This window comes from Gymnoscopelus braueri, assembly GCF_963280865.1.
Source record: "Gymnoscopelus braueri genome assembly, chromosome: 20".
NCBI classification, from domain to species: domain Eukaryota; kingdom Metazoa; phylum Chordata; class Actinopteri; order Myctophiformes; family Myctophidae; genus Gymnoscopelus; species Gymnoscopelus braueri.
Genome location: NC_137622.1, coordinates 25,590,335 through 25,608,631, shown reverse-complemented (window position 1 = coordinate 25,608,631; position 18,297 = coordinate 25,590,335). Strand labels below are relative to the sequence as shown.

The 18,297-nt window shown below is 43.2% G+C and overlaps 1 protein-coding gene across 4 annotated transcripts in view; it reads right to left on the bottom strand.

Annotated features, from left to right (window-relative positions):
- Positions 1-1,323: 1,323 nt before the first annotated feature.
- fam13b (family with sequence similarity 13 member B) overlaps positions 1,324-18,297 on the bottom strand; it is an 80,265-nt gene continuing 63,291 nt past the window's right edge. For 3 of the 4 annotated variants that reach the window (XM_080416767.1, XM_080416768.1, XM_080416766.1), the window contains 16 exons: positions 18,077-18,121; positions 16,189-16,284; positions 15,901-16,048; positions 14,687-14,784; positions 13,329-13,380; positions 12,510-12,639; positions 10,539-10,761; positions 9,831-9,972; positions 9,490-9,571; positions 8,324-8,503; positions 7,496-7,710; positions 6,472-6,555; positions 5,998-6,093; positions 5,342-5,721; positions 4,844-4,945; positions 1,324-4,516 (listed from right to left, as the gene is read on the bottom strand). In XM_080416767.1, coding sequence (XP_080272893.1) covers positions 4,393-4,516; positions 4,844-4,945; positions 5,342-5,721; positions 5,998-6,093; positions 6,472-6,555; positions 7,496-7,710; positions 8,324-8,503; positions 9,490-9,571; positions 9,831-9,972; positions 10,539-10,761; positions 12,510-12,639; positions 13,329-13,380; positions 14,687-14,784; positions 15,901-16,048; positions 16,189-16,284; positions 18,077-18,121 — 2,197 coding nt within the window. In that variant the 3' untranslated portion in view covers positions 1,324-4,392. The remainder of the gene's footprint in view (positions 4,517-4,843; positions 4,946-5,341; positions 5,722-5,997; positions 6,094-6,471; positions 6,556-7,495; positions 7,711-8,323; positions 8,504-9,489; positions 9,572-9,830; positions 9,973-10,538; positions 10,762-12,509; positions 12,640-13,328; positions 13,381-14,686; positions 14,785-15,900; positions 16,049-16,188; positions 16,285-18,076; positions 18,122-18,297) is intronic. The other variant, XM_080416769.1, reaches the window with a different exon arrangement.

The following is an 18,297-nucleotide window of genomic DNA, read 5'->3' as shown; positions in this document are numbered from 1 at the left end:
ATCTTTCCCTTGGACTTCTGCTATAAATTCCTAAACAAAGGTTGATCGAACAAGCGTTTGTTGGATATGTGTGTTTGTGATAGAATGTACACAGATGGCATTACCAACAGGGTCAAAAATACATCAGCTTACAACGGATGAACCTCGCATCATCTTTACCACTCTGTTGAAAGTGCAGGGCAAACATCCTAGGTTTGTTGAACTGGAGAAAAAAAAAAGTACTCCATAGGAAAATAGGGTGCAAAAGGAATCAATCGTTCGCCTGTTTGCAATCAAGGAAAAACATCTTTTAAAGATAAAAGAAAGCCCTTTGGAACTGACAGGAGTTAACTGATGTTTTTTTCACTTTCTGATATAAACTGGAATGTTATGATTTCAGGTATGACACTTCAATTGTTGGCAGTCCATATGAATAATTTATTCCGTCCAAAATGCCTCCATATTTTATATAAAGATATCCTGTAATCTATTTTTTAGATTTTGATTTTTCTACAGTGCAACAACCAAACACACATGAGCCTATTATGCAAACAGCAGTGGTAAAAACACAACTGCGCTGTGATGTCCAAACAGGTTTCTTCCATCGTGCGTGTGTATGTACGCATGTGCTTGTGTGTGTGAGTGGTTTTTAGGCTGCGGGGACAATAAATGAATCACTGTAATGCAAACATGTAAACACACCCACATACACGCATTGACCCGAAAATATTGCCATAACCCAATATACTGTAGACTTTCCACATACAATAATGTTTTTCTTTTTTTATTATTGCTTCTTCTTCATGGCACAAATGATAGAAACAATACAATGTTACTCATACTAGTATTATTATGTTTTCTTTTGCCATGCAAGCCTACTACAGTACTGCATCTAGATTAGCTTATATTACACAGAAGGGGGAGGCTGATTACTATCTGTCTGGCTGTCAAATCGCCAGGTCTAGCAACTACAGCTGCTTGTACAAGTGAGATTAGTATGAGGATACAAAAAGGATTATATTATAATCATACAAAATAATGGTTATGATAGTAATTGCAATAGAAAAACAAAAAAAACAAAAACACATTCTCAGGGTGTCTCAGAAACGGTGAAAATAAAAGAGGGAAGCCAAACGTGTCGTTTGAAATAATTTAAATGTTTCTGACATTCATTCCTTCGGAGATTTTATATATATATATATACACATATATATACATACATACATATGTATATATATAGTAGTGCCTTTTTTAGAAATAAAAATGACAAACACACAAGGGCTGCATTCTCTGAATGCTGTGCAAATAACAGGTATATATACCCCACCCCGACCCACCCCCCCACTACCATGCTGACATTGCTCACCTACGCCACCACATACACACGTCTGTGTGCATTATGTATGCACGCACACACATTCACAGAGCCTCTGTTCGCAGGCTCGTTCAGAGCATTTTTCAAAGCCAGAAATGTCATAAGCCACCATACACAAGACAATGGGCTGCTAGGCTCTCAATCTCCATGAAGAGGAAGTGTGTATCAACAAACTATCAAAGTTGTGACACATACTAGCCAGTCCATACCCATCTCCAGGGTTGGCCTGCCTCACATGGGATCATTCTCCCAGACCCTTTCCTGAATGTAATCATCACTGGACAAACAGTAAAAAGCCTTTTTACTTTTAGTGTTACCCTTCCCCAGCCAGGGTAGGAAACTGATGCTTTTTTTTCGTCAACTGACCACAGACACCAGGGTATCCCAAAATTCACAAGCCACTTAAAAATATAATAAGACCTACAAATTAGAACTGGGTACCCGCCAAAGTGCTTGGCAGAGTAAATATACCCGCCACAGCCAAACAATACCAGCATTTGGCTCTAGCTAACAACGGGTGGAATAAACACCAGAATAAAGAAAAAGGAGAAGGCAATATGGAAAAAAAAACGAAACTCTTTCAGACGTTGGGGCAGAACAAATAATATGCGTCTCACCCTCAACAAGTTGAACTTTTTGAGGGCATGAAGTTATCTGCAGTTCTTAACTGTGTTGTACCTCCAATTTGACTGTGTGATCTGCCTCACTCATTCCTCTAACCATCTCCAACCAGGAAATAAAAGCTCACAGGGGTGAGGCGTCTTTACATGGACAGGATAGCCTAAGTTATACTTAGTTGCAACTACTAGCTCACAACACACTGCGACGCCCGTGTGACCTTGTAGGTCTGCTATTTTTGGTGCGTGACACCGAAGTGCAACCAAGTGTAAATTCAGGCATATCTCTCTCTCCACTGATTCCAAAGACTCTTACCAAACCTCCCACCTCCGACATTTCCCGAGCAGACGCTGACATCATTCTAGCCCTGCTATCACGCTGCTGATCATCATCATCCCCCCGGCACTGAATGGGAGTCAGTGTAGGGGCACTGATAGCGGTTTGCAGTATTGACAAGAGAGGGGTAATGGAAAACATTAGGACACCTAGCACTAGAAGATATCAATGTGTCTTTAGTCAAATGGTACTCTTATTGTGTGAGCTGTAATTTTCTGTTCAAACTACCTGCCTTCGTCGACTAATAACAAAGTACAACTCTGCATTGGGAGCATTTGGCAAGATGACTTTAGAAGCTACGATCAAGTACTGAATGATGGATCATCCACGGATGCACTTTAACCATAGCAGTCTTCACTGGCAACCATGTTAGCACCTCTATCTCCGTCCACGGCTGTTGCTAAAAAAACGCTTGAATCTACTCCAGCTAGATTCTAGAATACTGGGAAACACGCAGTGATGATGTCAGGTAAGTCCTTACAAATTGGCACTCATTTAACAATAAGCAGGATGTGGTACAAGTATGCCTTTACATCACATTCTGCATACTGGTAAATAGCTAGGTTTTGTAGCTTTCAAGATAGTGTCCTCTGGTTCAATGTATGGAAAACATATATATATATTGACCGTGGCCAACCATGCTTTAGTTTCAAAACCAGCCAAGTGCACTCAATCTACAGCTATGCGGAACCCACCTATCACCTGCTGACCCACCTATGTACCTACTGACCCCATAAGTCCTCTGCAGATTGACCACACAAACACACACACACACACACACACACACACACACACACACACAGTAAATGAACCAAGGAAGAGAACACAAGTAAAAATGTGTTTAAGGGGGAAAAGAAATCATACTCATGCTAGTGGTAGCAGTTGCACAAGTCTTTGCCCCAACCTGGTTCTATCTTAAATCTCGCACTGCACCAGATTCCAAAAGACTGTACCAGAATGGAACCACATTGAAGCAGCAGAAAGCAGAAAACAAAGCAATGGGACTGCATTTCCCATGACCGCATTCTCTTAGGATATTGTCATAGACAATAGGACTTCACAGAAAAACGCTCCAAATGAGTCCAGACTTATTTTGCAGACAGAATTGGACAGTGAAGAGATGACAGGACACTACTGCATGTGAACCTATGCTATTGTTTTTTTCTTCCTGAGAAAATAAAATCAGTAAAAGAAAAATACGGAAGAATGAGTTGTGAATTGAGTGCCTTCAAATCGGTTTCATGTCAGCATCACTCAAACATAAGACTGTCTTTATCGCAGAGTTACAGAAGTGCTTATCACCTATCCACTCAAATGTAATTTGAGTGAAACTCAAAAGTAATTTTTCATTCAAGAAATGTGGACATTACAGTGTCTCGCATACAAACGTGTGTGTATACAGATTTAACAAGAACACACACACACACACACACACACAAACTCTATCGCTGCGGCCTAGTCATAAAACAAATCAGACGGTCTAACATCCAGGATGTCCCATCCACACCAGTCTCAAAATCTGACAGATAAAAACAACCAATCGTATCGCTCTCGAGGCCCAAAGGCATTGCTTGGAAGGTGGCTCGTTTGACTGGTGCTGTCTCCCAAAAGGAAGGGCAAGCGAATGGAAGGACTTTCCCCCCCCCACTCGCGGCCTCCCCAAAACAAAGAACAATGAGTCTGAGTGAAAAGCGTTTAAAATGCCAGTTCTCAGTATGTCAAAAACAAACAAAAGAACACACATGAAAAAGAACGCAGAAAATAGTTAAAGTTTGTGAAACAGAAATTCTGGGTTCTGAGGTTTTGTTTCTCCTTTCTCTGGTGGAACGAAATGGGAGATGACAACCGACAACAATGATGACAAATATTCCTCTGTAACACGTGAGGGCCTGCGGCTTAGAGAGCAGGTGAGGAAGCGTTGGGATTGTGGGGGGAAAACGGGGGTCACGTAGGATGTGATGTCATATATGGTCAGCGGTGTGACTCGCGCAGCCCTCGCGACGGCTAATCTCGGACGACGAAGGCCATCGGAGGAGGGTGCATTCTCTCAGTGGTGATGATGCTCTCTGATTGGGAGTGCGGGACTAGATGGACTTGGAGGAATCCTGTTTGCTGATGAGGACTTCGAGCAGGCGGAGTTTGGCCTTGATTCTCTTGTACTCCCTGTACTCCTCCAGCATGGGCACACGGTCCTCCTTCTGAACATTCCTAGATCAGGAAGACAAGGAGGAGAGAGAGGTGGGAGTGTTATGGGGAGAGGAAGTGAGAGATTATATTCACATAATGAATGTGTGGAAAATAAGATGCTCTGCCCTTTGAGCAAGGCACTTCATCCCTGACTGATAGGTAACAGTCCTGTGACAAATGTTCTTAGCTAACTCAACGTGTGGGTAATTAAGGGTTTTCCGAAGTGTGTGTTTTGCGTGTGAGTGTGTGTCTATAGTTAGTTACAGTATGGTTTTCAGCAGTTACAGTACACGGCTGAATCAATGATGTTGCAGTGGTACAAACTGTGGTACAGTCTTCTCCACCTACCTGCCGTTGTGCTGGTAGAAATCTTCTTCAAACTCTTTGATGGTTTTCCTTACTTTCTTCTTCTCCGCTCGGGCCTTCCACAGCTGTTCTAGCAGCTCCGGCCTGGGAAAAGATGGAATACAGCAGAATTCAGTCTCATGCGCACACCTAGCCCTATGACAATTCTAACACAACATTCAGTCTAAAGGTGAGTCCACCGAAAAAAAATCAGCTCATTCAACTCATGTGTTTTTTTTTTATTGATTGAATACTTTATTAGCAAGTTTGGCCATTTCTACACTTTCGCTCATTATTGTAAATATATATATACATGATTGATCACGACCATGTGCATGTTCCTGTGTGCTTAAATGTGTATTTGTGCAAGTTAAGTCAACATTTGCGTTTTAAGATCATGCGCAAGTGCATGGATAATGGTTATGCATAAAGAATAATGCATATGTGAGGTGCATGTGTGTCTAAAGCATGTGCGTGTTTGTAGTGTGCATATCTCCTTACATGGACGAGGCGTTGGAACTAGACAGCCTCAGGTCCAAAGCCAGTTTCCCCGAGCCCTCCTCGGGTTTTGCTTTCATTGGACCCTCCGTCTGGCCCTTGTCCCCGATTGGACAATCGCTCTGTCCATCAGGCAGGTTCTGGCTGCTCGCTGGACTGGCATCGGTCAGGGGGGATACGGGGTCAAAGGCCATGACGACCTCTGAGCTGTCTCTGGGCACCTCTCCTTCTCCTTCCTCCTCCTTCTTCTCCTCCTCCACCCCCTGACCTCCTGCCTTCGCCTCCTCCTCCTCTTCTTCCTGGATCTCCTCGCAGAAGTGGGCGGTCTCTCCTTCGATGATTGGCTGGAGGATCTGGCCCCGCCTCTTACTTGTGGGAGACGCCTGGGAGAGAGAGAAGAGAGTGAGGCGAGGCAATTCTATTCTATGTGTGGAAATAAAAGTTCAAGCAGTGATCTGAAGGTGATGTAAAGGGAATTTCTACATTATTTTAATGACAACATATATTGAGGCGAACAAAAATACGATTTTTCAATGTGCAATTTTTGCCAAATGTTCACCACATAATGGGGGTGCTCGGGTTCATGTGGTTAGTGTACATTTGATATACTTCAGGTCTGTATATGGGTGTGTGTGTGTGTGTGTGTGTAATAAACATACTATAACAGGTGTGATGCTGACTCTGGTGAGCATCTGTTTGACCAGTCTGTAACGATCATACAGAGGTTTGACCACCAAACGATCCTCTCTGGTCGCCTGGGAGATGGAGAGAGAGAGAGAGAGAGAGAGAGACAGCGATGGAGAGAGAAACAGAGAGAGAGAGAGACAGCCATGTCGTACGTCAATTTAAGCTGGAGACAAAAACACACCCAAGACGTCTGATCAATACAGTCATGTTTATATGATGCATGATATGAGAGGACAATTAACAGATACAAACACAAGACTGTCAGTCAAGGTCTCTGAAGGCTATCAAGAGAAGGTCTACCCATTCATCTAATTAGGTTTAGGGTTAACAGGGGCTCGTCACTGGCAGGTGAGTCAGTGGGATACAACAGCAGAGATGTGTGTGGGGAGGAATCAATTGGCATAACAACTAAATTGGGGAGGGAAAGAAAAAAGGTGATAACTTACAGGTCTTCCATGCAGGCCTTCATAGTGCAGTAGGTTCTTCTGTAGGACCATCTTCTCACACGACAGCTGTTCCTTGGTCATTGTCTACATGGACAAGATAGATTCTTACAATGAAACACTGTTATACTGTAGTCACTCAGTCCACCCAGCTCTTTATACAAACATACATGTTAACCACTACAGTATATACTTTGACGTATGCAGCAAAAGTAGATATCTACAAGATCACAACATATCGCACTGTGATGCTATATGAGCTTGTAGAGTTGCTATCATATTCAGTCGACTGAATATGGGTCAATGGGTTGAGCAATTGATCTGAACTCGATCGTGGCTATTGACCATTAGCACATGAAGACCGTGAGGAAGCCCGTTTTTCACTTTCCTCAAATTTAAGCCGTTTATTAGTGTTTTAGTGTAAACACCGGAGATTCAGAGTTCGGGTTATGGGATTTGTTGTCACGATTACGCTTGGCTTACACACACAGAGAGAGAGAATGGCAGAACAGGAAGACGCAACACATTTATAAAGGAATATAATTTAGGGCCTGTGTCCACACACAGCGTATTAAGACTGGGATCTCTATAGCACTAGCACGCAGATTGACACGTGCAATGTTCGAATCCACGTTGTGTTATTAGCACACATAGCTTAGCTCAAACAGCGTCAACATGAACTTCTCATGGTTGTGGGTGCCAACGATTCTACGTCGGCTCGTAAATGACCGGGTTGTCATACACACCACACGCCAACAGGATGAAATCACTAGTTTTCTGTATTTTAAAAAGTAAAAAATAAGAATTTGCCAATAATTAATAGGCAATTGGTTTTTCGCCTATAATGAGATGGCCAAAATAATAATGGCAGGTTGATAGTCGTAACAATGTTTTATCTTTCAAATATGGCATGTCTACAATCACACGTCTACAATCATTGCTCGTGGAGCTCAGAACTGTATCGTGGTATGAAAAAAAGTCTGACCCCAGAACAGTGTAATGGCCCACGCAGGGTCACTCTGCTAACCTTGACATCATCGGGCCAGCCGTCCTCCTGTCTCTTCCCTCTGACCCTCCGCTGGATCAGCTCCAGGGTCTCCTCTTTGGTGGGCCGCTGACCTCGGGCCTCCCCCGGTGCATCGTGGGTGGCGTGGTCCAGCGTGGAGCCGAAGCTCTTGGGCAGGGTGTTGCTGCGAGGGCGAGTCAGCGGACCGAGCTCACTCTCTGCACGGTGTTTAGCATCTGGAGAGAGAGAGAGAGAGCGAAAAGGAGAAAAGGTAGAAGAGAAGTGAGGGAGTAAAAGATAGAGATTAAAGAGATCGGTGAAAAGAAAGAAAGAATAGTGCAAGACAGATGGCAGAAAGAGATGGAGGAGAGAGAGAGAATAATTTGAGCCCATCTTTGTCAGAAAGGGTCTCACTTCACAACTGGACGGCTGAGGCATGCAGGAGGTTGATGGACAGCTGCCATGGTGACAATAAGCCAATCACCATGCAGGGATAGAGGGAATCCCGCCCTCAGAGCACGCATGCACACACACGTACGTACACACACACACACACACACACACACACAGTGAATGAAACCACAGCTACCACACAGCCACACAACACCAAACCTCACCACCACAACGCTAACAAATCAACCAAACGAAACAAATCGAAACAAAAACAAGACATTCTCCCCACGGTGGTCGGTAAAACAATCAAAACTACTTCACGGGTCAGTGGAAGCCCTTGAAGTAGCGTGCGTGTCACAGAGTTACCACGTGGTAAGTTGTGGGTGTAGTAACATTGTAAAGTAAGGGTACATATATTTATGGATGTTTTCTACTTACTGAGGGTTGGGTACTTACTGAGGTGGTACGGTTTAGAGCACAGGCCAGAGTAGGGGTGAGGCTGGGGGACAAGCGTGTGATGGGGGGGTGTGTGGGGAGAGGAGAAGGAGGGGAAGGAGGGAGGGTGGTGGCGTCTGTGTGAATGGAGCAACGCCTGGTGCCTCAAGGTGCTTCGGGGTAATAGGTGGTGCTGGCGTCCTGGTTGGCCCAATCAGTCAATCAATCAACCGGCCGGTGGGCGGGAGTAGGAGGGAGGAAGCAGGAGAGCGGGTGTTGCCGTTATTGGTCTGTTTTATTGATTTGTTTGTTTGTTTTAAACAGAGAGAGAAGAGAAATAGAGAGAGAGAAGCGCTTCGGCTCACGGAGTTCTCCTTGCAAGGAGAGCTGCCGCCATCATAAGAAGGACAGACTAACTTGTACACCAGGAGTCTCTGTTGTGAAGGTGAAACCGCATACATTCGATCCCACCAAGTGTAGATCAAGGGTATTAAATTTGCTCACACGTAGCTAAATTACTAGTCTAGGGCGCATACCACATGGGCACAATGCTCTGATCAGCAAGTCCCTGGTTCGATTTCCGTCCGGCCAGACCATTTGCTGAATGTCATCCCCTACTTTCTCTCCGCATTTCCTGTCTCTCTCCACTGTTGCTGTCAATAAACGCGAGGGGAAAAAATGGCCAAAAGGTTTTTTAAGAAATAAATAATCATTTGGTTTCTGGGGTGGGGGGGGTCAGCATCTAATTTTAAAGGTAGCTTCAGATCTACCAGCAGCTAAACATGATGCTAAAATAAAGAATACCCACAATTTCCAAGGTATTGTGTGTTTCGTTTTCAAACTCAGCCCATTCAAATAGTTTATAATACAATAGGTACCATTATGGTTGAGCATGCTGAATGCACGCCTGTGGAAGCAGATGATGGATTCACAAGGAAGCACCGCGATGATGGGTCCACGAAATGGAGCGTGTGTTTGTGTTTGTGTGTGTGTGTGTGTGTGTGTGCGTGTGTGTGAGGCCAGCATGCATGCAGTGTTGTACCGTCACAAAAGTCAAGGGTTAGAAGTGAGGGGGTCAAGCTGCCCGATGAGGAACAGGATGCCACACAGACGATCAACCCAGGACACACACACACACACGCACACATACACACACACTCACACACGCACACACACAGTGCACATACCTTTGATCTGCCTGCGTATCTTGGTGAGGTCAGTCATCCACTTGAGAACTTTGGGGTTAGCTGCCTTGTCTCCATGAGAGGGCTGCGGAAAGACAGAGAGAGACAGAGAGACAGGGGCGAGGAGTGGAGAAGGGGTGAGGAGAAAATGAATGCCATGTTGGAAAAAGAGGCAACAGGTGAGTGTCGTGAACTGTCCAAGACAACAAAAAGTCTCAGACTTAGTTTGTCCAAATGTCAATAAAAAAAGACATTCTGTAAGATCTGAAGACGTATATTGTATAATGACAATATTCTTTGGTCAGCACATCACAGTCAATCTACATGTAAAAAGTTTTCTTTACCTTGTAGTTCCTCTCCTTCTCAAACTGATCTTCAAACTGTTTGATCTTCTTCTTCAGGTGCTGCAGTTTCTTGGTGAGCTGGTGGGACACAGAGTCCCCTCCTCTCATCGCCTCTTTGGAGCCAAATGATGCTCGTCGGGGCCTGGAAGACAAACACACACACACACACATGAATTCTATCTGAGGACATTCAGATGGGCACACTTATGAACAGCAGAGGAAGGGTTTTGCACCAACAGCTGAAATAAGAGCTCAGTCCTACATGTTTTCAACTACTACTACTACTACTACTACTACGTGTGTGTGTGTGTGTGTGTGTGTGTGTGTGTGTGTGTGTGTGTGTGTGTGTGTGTGTGTGTGTGTGTGTGTGTGTGTGTGTAAACCCCTTCTGTCTGCTGTTGATATAAGATTTAGGACTGCGTTTAATGTTACATAATATACCGTAGAATATCTATTAGTATTTAGAGCTGCATTACATTGTATATATAGGACAGTATTAAAGGTAGATATATAAGACTTAGAACAGAACTAAAGGTGATATATACAATATATAAGGTTTAGGACAGTGTTCAGACCCCACTGCTAATATTAGCAGTTTTAAAAAAAAGTGCAACTCCCGTATTTTGTTACAACAACTGCAATATGTAATCATTTACTACAACAAATTGTAAGTGTTGTTATCACATGATGCAGCGTCACACTGCTCACCTCTGTGTCTTGGTGGGCGAGATGAGGTCAGAGTCCTGATGCAGGAACCGCTGGGCGCCATGTGCCCCGAAGTCCAGGAAGCGCCGCGCCAGGAGGTGCTCCTCGTCTTCCTCGTCCAGGGGCAGGGGAGGCAGGGGCACCATGCGCCCGGCCAGGGGAGACAGCTGAGCTTCCCCGCTCTCGCTGTCGTCCTGCCAGGACGCCCTGTAGGCTGGCACTGGGTCTGTGAGGGAGAGAGACAGAGGGAATGACTGACGGGCCGCATTAAGTAGCTTAACGTATACAAATAAACATACACACACCGACAGAGGTTAGGAATAAAAGCCAATTGTCCAGGGAGGGGGATTTGAGTCGGAGCAGACAGTCAAAAACACATGCATGCTCCTGTTCTGACTCACTCTTCAAACTGCACTACTTTTTTTCACTCCACTACAGAGAGGCAGTAGAATACAAAGAGAGGATGAGGAATGGAAGAAAGGGGTGCGAAAAGACGAGAAAGATGGAAAGATTGGAGGAGAGGTTGTGGCCTGAGAGGAACTGCTTTAATGGATAGAGGGATGTTCAGATGGAAGGTTACAGATGACTGAATGGATAGAGGGGCCGATGGATATACAGTATAGATGAACCTGGATGGACAGATCAGTGGGATACAGCGAGGGAAAGAGAGACGGATGGATGTCATCCTACTTACCATGGCCTTCCCTCTGCAGGTGCATACATGAGAAATCTATTAGGTGGAGATGGGAGGGGGGTGATGCTGGTCGGATGGAGGGAGATACAGAGAAGAAAAGAGGAAGAGAGGGACAGGGGTAGAGAGAAACCAAGAAAGAAAAAGAAAGAAAGAAAGAAAGAAAGGACAGAGAGTGGAGAATATTTGCAGTGAGGTGTCAATCATCATTCATTCATGGACATTCACTCACTGTGTGCACAGGCTGTCTTCATCTAAAAACAAACCATCTGCTCCTCCACAAACACACACCAGAACTCTAGATATCTAACAAGGCTTTATCTCTAGATATTTATTTATAAAGCTAAAAGAACGCAATTGAATAGCATCATATCATTTTGTTTTCCTCAATCTCAAAGTCTGGAATTCAAAACACATTAGCCTAAATGACACAAAAATGCCATTTGGCTTCTTCTACCGAGGGCTGGGAATGACCAATATAAAGAGCACTTGTTCTACTGTATCTAGCATTTCTGTGTGTGTAGATAATGTAGTGTTAACCCATTCAATCCAGGAACGCATACTGAGTCATTTTAGATTTTTAGCTATAACCATTATTTTATACTTTGGACTATTCAAAAATAGCAGATGTACAAGCTCATAGCGCAACACCGAGTGCTACGAGCTTGTAGATCTACTATTTTTTTTCAAATCATGAAAACTTGTGCAAATCAGAGATTTGAGCTAAAAATGTATATATATACACACATTCAAAGATTTGCACAAATGCTAGCCTGTATAACTGCTATTTCTGAATAGGCAAATCAATCTTAAAATGACACAGATGCGTTGCCGGTCTAAATGGGTTAAAGGGACATGCCGCCACGTTGGAGGAGAATGAGGCGGAGTTATATCACCTATATATTCAAAGATTTGCCAAAAATGTCACGATTATTCAAAATAGCAGATCTACAAGCTCATAGCGAGCTTGTATATGCGTTTCCGGTCTGCGTTTCTGATCTTAAAGGGTTAATGTACAGACAAATCATCTCTTCTGGGGGTCCTGGGCACAAAACATTTTTCAGATGGGCGCGGCCAAATATATATATATCATTTTGGGGGTCCTTAGCCACAAAAAAGTTTGAGAACTGACTGATCTAGAAGGCATTTGCAGAATCGGCCTCAGGTCTTAATGGGTTAAACTTCTTATCTTACAATGTGAAGTGTCTCCGGCTCAGTTTGCTTCAACAATTGCTAATTGTTACAGACATTCCAAGACAGGATGGAGGAGTTGTATTATCTACCTTCCCACTGATTGTCAGGGAAGAGCTGAAGGTGAGGGGAGTAGCCGATGTTTGGTTGGCATGGTGGCAAATGGTTCCTATTGGCCTCGCTGGTGTTGGCATTCTGGTCACACAGACGAGACTCTGGGTCCTAGAATGGGAGAGAGTGAGAAGGAAGGATATAATGTGAAAATGCTGGATATTCCCGAAAATTTTAAAAGCACTTTTGTTATGATTTGTCATTCTCAAAAACGTTGGAAAAGGGTGTTTGAACAAATAAATCTGCCGGCATAAATGACCGGCAGAAAGATGCTAATGTCGCCGCTGGTCATCAAATTATTGGCTTAGGAATGCGACAAAAACAAAAAAAATCGGAATCCAAGTCTCCATGGAGTGTGTAATCGATAGAAAGAACGTCATTTTGGGGGTGAACTATCCCTTTAACCTTTTACAGTAGAGAGGCTTTCAGATCTGGTTTTGAATGCTAGAATGTTTTCAGTTTTTTTAAAAGTATATTAGTATAATATTTATAGGCCAATATTATACTCAAAGTACTGGCAATGCAGTACATCTAAGCAGCTTCCTCAACCCGTGAAGTTATCACTGTGCAGTTCCATTCTGCTACCTGTAGGGTCATCTTTTTCCATTTTCACATTTCCATGCAATCATATGTAAAAAGAAACTGATATTTTAGATATGGACTAGAATGTGTAAATAATATCAGAAGTTGTCCCTTTCTGCTGTCCTACATTAAAGAATACATCCATGAATATACATGAGTCTGCTTTAATTAATAACAACAACAATAATAATAATAAATAATTATACGTTTCTACTTACACAGCTCATGATATCAGACTGTCCCATGTTATCACAGGGTTGACTGTCCTTCCTACAAACACAGAAGACTTATGTCATCAGCATACAGTACATGCAAGATAATGAGTTCTGAAATGTGTCAAAGTTTTGGGGACCCGTTAAAAACCTTTCTACAATATAGGCATTTCCTGGGACACATTTAATACCAAGAACACATTTCTTGTATTGTGTGAATCCCCCGAGCAATGTCAGGCATCAATACAACAAAAACAATTAGTTGATCATTTTGTTTTCACAAACTGGCATGAAAAGGCATAATAGTGAATGTAATTGCTTATCCCGTTCAATCCGGGAACGCATCATCTGTCATTTTAAGATTTCTTTGGGCCGGTGCCACGCTATGAGCTTGTAGATCTGCTATTTAAAAAGAATCATGAGCATTTGTGCAAATATTTGATTTGATTTTTTTTGTAACTGAAATCTTTGCTTCTGGGGGTCCCTGGAACTAAACATTTTACAAACGCTTAAAAAAAAATACATATTCCAAGATTTGCACATATTTTCACGATAAAAAAAGAAAAAAGCAGATCTACAAGCTCGAGCTTGTGTATCTGTTATTTTTGAATAGCCAAATAAATCTTAAAATAACACAAACGATGCTTTCCCGGTCTTAAAGGGTTAAGCGAACAGCAGAGTGCGTCATGGCTTACCATACTGTCTGTGGCATACTAGCAAGGGCATGGTAGAGTCAGAGAGTGTGTGTGTGTGTGTGTGTGTGTGTGTGTGCACATATGGGTCAATGTTTCATATGATCCAACAGACTATGTTAAATTGATGAGCCAACATGACATTTTGTCAAGTGATCCATGCATACTGTATGGTTAGACCCAAGGCAAAATGTCTGCCTCATGTTTGTGCTCGTTTTTGTGAGAGATTCTAAGATTATGCGTGCGTCTGGCAACTCTGACGCTGACTGAAGACAGAACCTCCTCCTGTCACCTCTACAAGAGTAAAGCTGTCTGCATCACTCACTGCCCTTAACGACAGAAAAAAATATAAATCAATAAACATGGTGCCCCAGGCTGTTCCTTTGACCTTTAAGACTTGTGCACAAATAATACTAAATTGTCTGTATTTGTCTGTAGGAAAAAGAAGAAAAGGCATATGTACTGTATATGTTCTTTCTATATTTGCCCTATCACCTGTTCTGAATAAAAAATCTAAACAAAACAAAAAAAAGACCTGTGCACATGTAACCCAACCTGTGAATTGTGTCTTCTCTTGTTTCACCTGAAGTGAAACGACCACAGCCCCTGAAGCTAAAGATGATACTCTGGCCACCTATCCTTACAATCAAATAATACATCATATCCACTCACCTGGCAGTGTTGATGTTGTTCTCAGCGTCGATGAGGGCCTCTGTGTCCATATCCATCCCTGAGCTGTCCTCTAGGGCGGCGCTAGAGCCCTCCACAGCCTGCCAGAAAAGAAAAGTCATTGATTTATTGTAATGACAGACCAGATCAGTTTAGTGACACACACAGATATGAGATACAATAAGCATACAAAGGAGAAGTAAAACAAACAATCCCTCAGAGGATTGTATAAACTTCTCATCTAAAAGCAAACAAAAGACAAGACAGGGAAAGAAGAAAGAACTAGACGAGTTTAAGAACGGCGTCGCCTCCCTGTCCACTCCTCGCCTATACGTGTGTGTGAACAAATCACATTGCAGTGTTCAGTGACGAAGCCACAATATACAGACTGGCAGCTTGTCAGTGTGGTGAAGGTTTACGTCTTGTTTGGCCAAAAGTGCTTCACAAAAAGGATATTGGTGCAACTAATAGATTTGATGAAAATGTGTTAGTTCACTTTCCCATCACTTCATCAGGCAGTTCATGGCCAGAGGTGGCTTTGTTTCATGACATCATGCATGAAGTGACATAAGTTGTACTTTTGAGGGCACAGACCTACATACAGACAGACAGACAAAGAGAGGCCATCTGTTCTAGATGGCTTGGCCTTTGGCCACGTCGTAAAACACCCACACACCAGAAGTCACGCCAATAAATGTAATTTTCAAATTTCCCTGCTTGTTTGGAGTGAAAATGAGAAAGCTCTTTCTGTTGCTGCTTGGCAGAGGGTATTTTAACTATACGTACTTTCACATGTCCTAACAATTCTGTGACAGACCTCTATTAGTCTATTCCTGCTGACATGACAACAAAAAGGTAATCTATGGTGGCCCAGTAGAACAAGGGCATACTGTGTTTATCAAATAGCCGTGGAATGGGCCGACAGACTGACAATACAGACTGGGAAATATGCAGCTAAACTACACATTATGAGTGACTGTGTTAGAGATGCATCTGTCCTGGATGCATCTTCGACTGATTTAACATTGAACTTTTTGCCCTTAACTCTGTGGGTGAGTGAGGAAGTATCTGTATGTTATTCACTGACTTTGAGTGTTTGAATGAAAGACTACATGCTTTCAGCATGCCTCAGTTTCTTTCTGCCTGTGTTTGTATGCATGTGTGTATATCCTGTATGCATGCGTGTATATCCTGTATTCATGTGTGTATATCCTGACCTGTGTGTCTTGCTGGCTGTGCTCTGCATGCTGTTCAGTCTGTGTGACTGGGGTCTCCTCATCTGTGCAGCAGGGGCTGTCCTCAGGGTCTGTCTGCTGTTCATTATCTTCATGGCTACTTTGGGGCGGAGGATCATCGGGGGCCGTCCTAGGAGACACACAGATAAAACAAATCAATGAAAAGATTAAATGAAATACGGGACAAAAAAGTACAAACAAATGTAAGTATTCAAAAAAAGTATAAAAATGCATGTTTGTGTGTGTGGTTGGGGGGGGAAGTGTTCTTACTCCTGGTTTTCATAGCTGCTGAGGTCTTGGTCGATGGAGGTCTTCAGGTCCAACAAGTGCTGCTCCACTGCCGCCCTGAGGGTCCGCTCAATGATGCTGAAACAGGAACGAACACACACACACACACACACACACACACACACACACATTAACATACTGGCAACTAGAATAAAATGCATTAGGCACCAATGATCAGGACACTAAATGCCTACCTCACTCACTATAACACAACAGGGACACCAAGGATTTTAACATACTGTATGTAAAATGCTGTTACTTTCCACTTTCATGGCAGCACCATCTGTTTAAGTCCATTCATCTCGTGGTTTGGCTCTTAAAGCTCTTATCTCTGCTGAAGCTGCTGGTTTAAGTTGTACTTGTTATCTGTAGGTGTTTGCTGGCCACAGCAGCGAGAAGTTACGTTTTGATGGATTTGTCCGGGCCATGCAAACAAATACTACAGGAGCGCGCGCGCGCACACACACACACACACACACACACACACACACACACACACACACACACACACACACACACACACACACACACACACACACACACACACACACACACACACAGAGTGCTTGAGCCACTTGCCCATTTAGGACAGCAGCAGCTGTTTGGGCTCCTGCTGTTCAATGCGCAACAATTAATCATTATTATGCACTCAACACACTCATAGTGCATGCATTGCACGCACACACCGACTCTAAACCACCAAGCTGTGGAGAGTTTTTGAACACAGCCTAGTAGAAAGTGCAGACATTAATCACACACACACACACACACACACACACACACACACACACACACAGACACATTCATGCAGGGACCCGCGTGAACACATAATGCACCAAACGGTCTCCTACAGTCAGCTGGGAAATCAAGCCCTGCTTTTAATTTATTTATGAATAAACATCACTTATGTTCCATGCTTACCTCCAGGCTAATTAATTTCTAGCTGCAAACTAGCCAGCAGATCTACGTAGCTCCCACCACCACAAACTCATGTTGAACTGACATACCGTATGGTAGTTCAATCATTTTTTAAATGGCATTATTTTAGTGCAACACCTTGTGTATTAACCAATGGACAGTATTCTAAGTACACAATAATAATGTGTATACCGTATACCGTAATATAATATAGTACTGAATATAAATTCCTTAATACATAAAGCATACCACAAAAACATGAAACGGATCTGCTACTTTTGTGTGACGCTGCAGTATGATCAAGTAGGGTATTTATTTACGAAAAAGCACAAAAAGTTAGAATATGGAGAGGTTTCTGCCCGACAGCAACGATATACTAGTTATTTGAGAGGTTTTCATCAGTCATTTCTGTGTACTATTTGTACTATTATGACGTAAGAACAAAACGGCTGCCGCGTGAATATGGTCAGTTCAACTTAACACACAGGGATAAGGCCATTGTAAACAGACTGTTACCTTTAGTTTAACTACAACCATTGACTTCTATGAAGGGCTGTCAGGAGAGGGGAACCATGTGATGCTGAGCTCATGTCCTTGGGGTTATGAAAAAACAGCCAGCTGTGCAAAAACGTTGCATTTTAGCGACGTCATCAAATTACCAAGAGCATGCATGCTCGCTTCCCTTGTTCCCTGCTTCTGTGTGTTTCCTGATTCCTTTAACTCTCCCTCTCTCTCTCTCTCTCTCTCCTTCACTGTATGTCCTCAATGTGTCTCGTTTCCCTCCATGTCCCTGTTAGACGTATTTCGCATCCTTTGGTGTTGTGTAATAACTGAGTGTGTGCGTGGAACTTTTCCACTTAGTGTGTGTGTGTGTGTGTGTGTGTGTGTGTGTGTGTGTGTGTGTGTGTGTGTGTGTGTGTGTGTGTGTGTGTGTGTGTGTGTGTGTACTTACTTAGCAGAGCCAGCAGGCAGGATGGAGATGGGTGGAAGGTGGGAGCTAAAGGAACAGAAGAAAAGAGAGAAACAAGAAATGTGGTTAGAACATCACCAACTACTATCCACCAATTGCTGGCACACTATGACCTTGGGATCAGGTGTGTGTGTGAGTGAGAGAAATGAGGACAATTGTAATTGTATACGTGCATATGTACTGTAAGTGTGTGTGTGTGTGTG